Source organism: Phoca vitulina, unplaced genomic scaffold, assembly GCF_004348235.1.
Source record: "Phoca vitulina isolate PV1807 unplaced genomic scaffold, GSC_HSeal_1.0 scaffold38, whole genome shotgun sequence".
Classification (NCBI taxonomy): domain Eukaryota; kingdom Metazoa; phylum Chordata; class Mammalia; order Carnivora; family Phocidae; genus Phoca; species Phoca vitulina.
This window is the reverse complement of record NW_022589741.1, coordinates 13,457,691-13,464,168: the sequence shown is the minus strand read 5'-3', so window position 1 is coordinate 13,464,168 and position 6,478 is coordinate 13,457,691. Positions and strand designations below refer to the sequence as shown.

Here is a 6,478-nt window from a genome sequence, read left to right as displayed (position 1 = left end):
CTTCTTACAGGGAACATTAACAATCAGCTAAGAATGGTGTGAAGCTGCTCTGTGTTGGATATCTAGGGTGGCCTTCCCCTTCTCATGATCTGTTTAGGCTGAGATGCACTCCCAACTCCAAATACCCACCACCCTCAAATCTTATTCAGGATTTTTCCTAAGAATTTAGATGTAAATCCAGTTTCTACCTTTTGAAAAATGAAAATGAACAAAACAAAATAGCAAAGAAGGAATCATCCCTGTTGCTGAAAGTTAACTCTGTCTGGTAACATAATCCAAGATAGGAATAACCTGTCAGTTTGTGAAGATTAATCCCTAACAGGCAGACCTCCAAGCTATTCTGTTAATGGATTTACTAATCTCATATTCAGGTTCCCTATTCCGTTCTTCTTGTCTAAGCAAAGTCTCCTGACAATGCTATATTTGAAACAATGGTTAGATATGTATGTCTTATTGTCAGTGTTCCAAGAAAGTGACCTATCAGTGCTCCAGGATGTACTGCTTATCCAGTCCCCTAAAGAGAACGGGGTAAAAGGAAGCTAGGAGATCCTAGCTGCCAGCATTCTGAAATCTGCTGATTGTTTAAGCCACAACTTACTGAAAACCTCACGTTGAGATATTAATGATGAGTTGATACACAGCAACACGTTCCAGAAAAACTCCGAAAACAGAGTGGAAAGGAAGAAGGTCCGTAGCACCCACCTCCTTGTGTAGCACATGGGTGCACGCCATTGGATGCAGCTCACTGGGCTGGACAAGCTTCTGGCACATTAGACACAGCTTACAGGTGGCTGGAGCCTGCAGGACAGAGGAGGGATGGCCAAGAGTAAGGAACCTCTGGGTCTCCTTGCCTCTTGTGCCCATGATGCCATCTCCTATTTCCATGTCGCAAAAGGTTTTACACCAAAAGAAAGTTCAAATACAGATTCTTGCCGGAAGTACCTGCATTTTCTCAGCTGGGGCCGCGAACAACCCAGCTGACGAGGGTGGTTTTTTTTCCGGCACTGCATCTGTAAACCTGTTCCCTCCTCACCCCCCAGCTTCTCCACAACCCAGTTTTCAAAGAAAAAGAGCCTTACATGTGAAGACCTTCCAGGATATGAAACTTGGGCAGAAGGCAAGAACATTGGGGTACTGATTTGGGTCAGCGGAGCAGGAAACAAGGCCCGGATCCGACCGAGGGGCTGTGGGCAGAAACATTGTCAGAGTAAGGAGAGAAAGTCCGAGCGACAGAGCAGGTAACAAAAAGAAATCATTTCTTTCCCAGTGCAGCAAAGGAAGAAAGCAGGCTAGGGACCCCTGGCTGCAGCGCTGTGTGCCGCCCCAGTGCCCCTGAAACCTGCCTCTTCCCCAATAGCTGGGCAGGTCTGAGCTCTCACCTGGGTACTGGCTGCCACCCGCTCGTGTTCGGCCAGGCGGGCCGCCACCAGCTGCATCAGTTCCTCCATGGTCAGGCCTGCCATGGTGGTCCGTGCGGTCTTGATTTGCTGAAGAATGGTGGTCATCTGGGCCCTAAGCAGCCACAGGTTGAGGGAGAGAGATTCTATGCTGTCCTTGGGAGAAATCTCCAGGAAACTTCCCCTATTTTGACCCACAGGTATTTCTCTGACACGTTTTTTTTTGCTTTTAAATTAGTCCTGAAAGATACTTACTTATTGCATTGTGGGAAGCGAGTCAGTAGCTTCTCCAGGATCTTCTCCAGTTTGTCTACTGGTTGGGGCCGGGGAGTTTCAGCAGAAGCCTTAACACCGCCCAAGCCTGGGGGAGGCGGGATGGAGGCAGCAGGGGGCATGTGTGGACCGTGGGGGCCAACGAGGGAACCCAAGCCAGGGCTGTTTCTCCCATGGGAGCCAGGAAGGGGCGGGGAAGGCTGGCTGGGCTGGGAAAGGGCAGGGTTTAGGATTGGGAAAGACAAGGAGCGGGGATCTGCGCTGGGCATAACCATGGGCACTGTGACCTGCCCAATGGAGAAGGGCATCCGAGGAGGCAGAGAGGGATTTGGCTGAAACACCTGAAGCATGAAGTCTGTCTGTAGAGCGAGAGAGGTGGAGGACAAGAGAGAAAGGAAGAAAATGAAAGTTTACGAATCTGGAGCGGAAATCAGTGAGCAATTCTTATGCCAAATACGATCAACAATAATAATGGCCAATAATAATGTTATCATAAATAATACCAGGAGTAAAACCAATCTCTTCATAAAAGGAGCAAGCAGAAGACTTTGGCCGTGCCCCCAGCACAGAAAGGGAGACTCCCCGACTCCAGCCCTCTCACCTCTGATGGGGGTGGAGGCAAAGTGGGAGTAGGGATTTGAGGAAGGCTGCTCAGCTTGGCTCCGTTCCTCACCAACTGGATATGACTGTTAAACTGGTCCTAGAAAAGAGAGAAAGGAGCAGATCATCCTCTCTGCTGAGCTGAGTGAGCCTCTTGAGAAAGAGAGCACCTTCCAGCATCAGGAGAGCAAAGGCAGGGGTGGAGCAGGCCCTCAGGGACGATGTACAAGGTCCCTCCGGTCACCACAGGTTTAAGCACAGCCTGAACCCTGACTCAAAGATCACACAGTACAACACTTACCCGAACATTCTTTTTCATCATCCGAACTCCATTCAGCCTTGTTTCCCACTCCTGTTTGGAACGAACTGTCTCTAGTGTTGGGGGGGTTGACCTTTCAAGAAATCAACAGGAATTCAGAGAATTAGAGCAAGGCCAGCTCCTGACTCTCTGAGATAGCAGGACAGTGGCTGGTCAGCGGTCCTGGTGAGAAAAGGTCAGACCAGGTATAGGAGGAGGCCGGGGTCTGTGTGCTTCACTCTCACTCTGGCATCTTTTAAGCCAATTATTAGAGAAAGAGGACCAACCACAGAAAGAGGGCTTTTGTCCGCCTGGAAATGTCACAGGGGTCCTCCAGATTCCACAGCAGAAAGAGGAGAAATGACTCTATGCGAAACAAATCTCCAAAGATATTTGTTATGCTTTGACACCATAAGAGATATCGTTTATCCAGTTGGAACCAATACAATAAAAAATACAAAACTATAAAATATGGGAAGAGAAATGACTGAACAATGGCTACTGTGCAGACAGAGGTGGCCCTGAAATTCCTGAGAAGACAGAGTAAGTGCCAGACTAGTGGGCCTCGGGTTTCAAAAAACTAACCAAACCAAACCAAAAAAATCACCAAGAAAACACAAAACTGCAGGACCATTAAAACTCTAGGATGGGAGGGTACTTACTTGAGGTAAGTAAGGTGCAGTTCTGCCTCTTTTTCTGCTTCTTCTAGTTTCAATACCAGCAACTCTTTCCGACTCTCTAGTGATAAGATCTAAGGAAACCACACACACACACACACACACACACACACACTTTATTAATTTTACATACACGAAGCTTCCCCCAGCTAGTTAAAACAAATGCTTAGTGGCTATATAGTACAATACTTGTATGGCTTAGTGGTATAACACTATACCCAAAGAGATTATACTATCTGGAAGCCCCAAATCAAGGCTTTCCACACAGAGCTCTTCTCACCTCTGCCTTCCAGGCCCGTTCTGTCTCTTCCATAATGTTCCGATTTATTTCACCATCCTGATTCTTGAGTCTATCCAGTTCCATTTCCCACACTTCTCTGTAAGGTCAGAAACCAAGAACAAGAGTAAGGGGACAAAGACAAGATCACTAAGGGACATCAAGGCAAAAGTAAAACCTGAAATTGATCTAGCAGATATGTTACAGGAAGTTTTACTCTAAGTATTAATATAGATCTAGACGAAGAATGTTTAAAGTAGTCTGTAACTGCAAAAAGGCCTTATATTTGAAAGTAAAAATATGGGGTGCCTGGATGGCTCAGTTGGTTGAGGGTCTGCCTTTGGCTCAGGTCATGGTCCTGGGGTCCCAGGATTGAGCCCCGCGTCAAGCTCCCTGCTCAGCAGGGAGTCTGTTTCTCCCTCTCCCTCTGCAGCTCTCCCTGCTTGTGCTCGCTCACTCGCTCTCTCAAATAAATCTTAAAAAAAAAAAAGAAAAAAGGTAAAAATGTTCACTTCTCCATTTGCTAAGATAAGGTTTCCCAGAGCAGGAAAGAGTGTACTTAGGACCAAAACCCACTGACAGCAGACTGTTCTATGTTTAGGGAAGGCTCAGAATCATTATGGTATGATTGGATGCAGGACCAAACACAGAGATCCATTTAATACTCAGGTCTAATGCAGCAAGCCCTGATTCATTCCTCAGCACACAGACACTGGCTTACTGATTTTCATATTTTCTTAGCCATAGTAAACATTCTTCAGAAGAAAAAACTGTTCTCTTCACACCTCAGGAATTCACCTTTCCATCAGCATCCTCCCTTCTCACACCACCCTCCCCACCCCATCCCTACAATGTAACATACACGCTCAGGGTCAGGGTGACCAACCGCCTGGTGTGTCTGTTCCCAGGGGTCTTGCAGAATGTGGGACAGTCAAACACCCTACTCAGGACTAAAGAACAGAGCCAACAAGAGGAGCTCATTACATGGCACTGGACTGCAGTCAAGTTTTATGGCTGGAAAGCAAAGGATCACCCAGATCAGTGGAAAGAATATGAAAATGTTGAAATGTTTTCACTGAATTTTAAGAAGTCGAAAAGAAGAAAAGGTTGGGAAGAGTTGTATCTTAAGAAAAATGGTTCCCACTTTTCTTCAGTAAAATAAACAACTTCAGTCCTCTTCTGTTTTTCAGTGGTAGCCTTACATATATGAAAGGGAGCGATCCATTTAAGTCTGTGTTTGAGGAGCTCATGTATCCCTGCTCCCTCTTTCATAGATAAAGTAACACACATACATTCATTCACTGATTCACTACCATGAGTCTGCCCTTCTACTGACAAGGTTTATTCATATACTAGAAATGACCAGGTGGGCATTTTCTTCCTTAACCACTATGTGTTGTCCTTCCCAAACTAACCTCCTGCCAAAAGAGTGATGGGTATTAAAGAGGGCACGTTCTGCATGGAGCACTGGGTGTTATATGCAAACAATGAATCATGGAACACTACATCAAAAACTAATGATGTAATGTATGGTGATTAACATAATAATAATTAAAAAAAAAGAATTCTCTAATAATTCTTTAGACAAAGGTTTATAGGTAACTGTGTTTTCCTGCTATGACACATATTCCTCAAGTTAAAAACCACATGAGGAGTCAGAATTCTCTTACCATGAGAACATGTGAAATATGCTGTGGGGTCAATCAGTGATCCATTTAGCTTACTAGTCACTCCTCAGCAATGGGATAATTGTAGAAAAACATGACAGTTGCCTTCTGTGATTGATGTTATTCTTGAAGATTATAGATGGTCACTGAGTATCTCTAACTCTCATTAAATACATTTGTCAACTATAGATACATATTTCTGTAAGAAAAATCCTTCTACCATGTCCATGGGGTCATTCCACATATTCACACACATTAATCTTCTCCTTTGGGCATTGGCCACATCCACCCTGGGATCCAACAACACAAAAGGAACTACTAGCAACCACAACAAAAATAAAGAATTCTTAAACAATCAAAAATGCTCAGCTTTACCATATGTTAACTAGCCTATAAGATATGCATCAGACCTTCAACCCACGCTAGAAAAATAATCAGCTCCCCATGGTAGATGGTCAAAAAAAATTCTTGGTAGAAGAGAAACCAGTGAGTCGATTTAAACTTTTTAAATGCCTGGTCTAAGTTCTTCCAAGTCCCAGACTTCTGTTATTTTACATAGCTAGTTTAGGGAATCAATGGTTCAAATAAGTAAATCCTAGCAGACTGTGTAAGTCTGACTTGTAGTTCCCAATTTTTGCATACTTTTTAAAATTTAATTTTGTTTTTGATCATGTAAATAATATAAATTATAAAAAGTTTAGAAAATACAAAACAGAAAGAATCTCATATAGAGGTTCCAACTTATTAGCTGTATGACCCTAGACAAGTTACTTAATCGTTCTAGGATTCTTCATCTGAAAAATGAGTACTACCTATATCATGGGACTGATGGAAGAATTTACTGAGAAAACACCCATGAAGAATTTAATATGGGACCTATTAATGTAGGAAGTATTCAACAAATATTATTTTTAAAGTATTTTTTAAATTTAGGGGAACTGTCCAACAAATGTTATTTTTAAAGTTTTTTTTTTTTTAATTTAACTTCTCACAATTGTAATACAAAGAATGACTATTATACTTTTTTCCCAGTCTTTTAAAATAAATATTTGCATATTGATGAATGTATATAGCACATAAAAATCCATTATGTGTGCTTTCAAATAGGAACTGTGATCCTTCTCTTACTTTTTCAATTGTATTTTTCCATAGCAGTAAGTATTCTTCAAAAATTTGATTTTTAAATAACCATCCATTGTACACATATACTATTATCTATTTGGCTATTAGGTTATTTTCAATTTGACAATTATAACTAATACAACTAATTGACAAGTATAATAATAAGC

At 42.7% G+C, this 6,478-nt stretch overlaps 1 protein-coding gene across 6 annotated transcripts in view; it reads right to left on the bottom strand.

The window, feature by feature from the left end:
* RNF214 (ring finger protein 214) overlaps positions 1–6,478 on the bottom strand; it is a 41,700-nt gene that overhangs the window by 1,578 nt on the left and 33,644 nt on the right. For all 6 annotated transcript variants that reach the window (XM_032428127.1, XM_032428122.1, XM_032428128.1 and 3 more), the window contains exons 7-14: positions 3,526–3,622; positions 3,231–3,319; positions 2,572–2,662; positions 2,272–2,370; positions 1,653–2,029; positions 1,380–1,512; positions 1,080–1,184; positions 703–798 (exon numbers count right to left, since the gene is read on the bottom strand). In XM_032428127.1, coding sequence (XP_032284018.1) covers positions 703–798; positions 1,080–1,184; positions 1,380–1,512; positions 1,653–2,029; positions 2,272–2,370; positions 2,572–2,662; positions 3,231–3,319; positions 3,526–3,622 — 1,087 coding nt within the window. The remainder of the gene's footprint in view (positions 1–702; positions 799–1,079; positions 1,185–1,379; positions 1,513–1,652; positions 2,030–2,271; positions 2,371–2,571; positions 2,663–3,230; positions 3,320–3,525; positions 3,623–6,478) is intronic.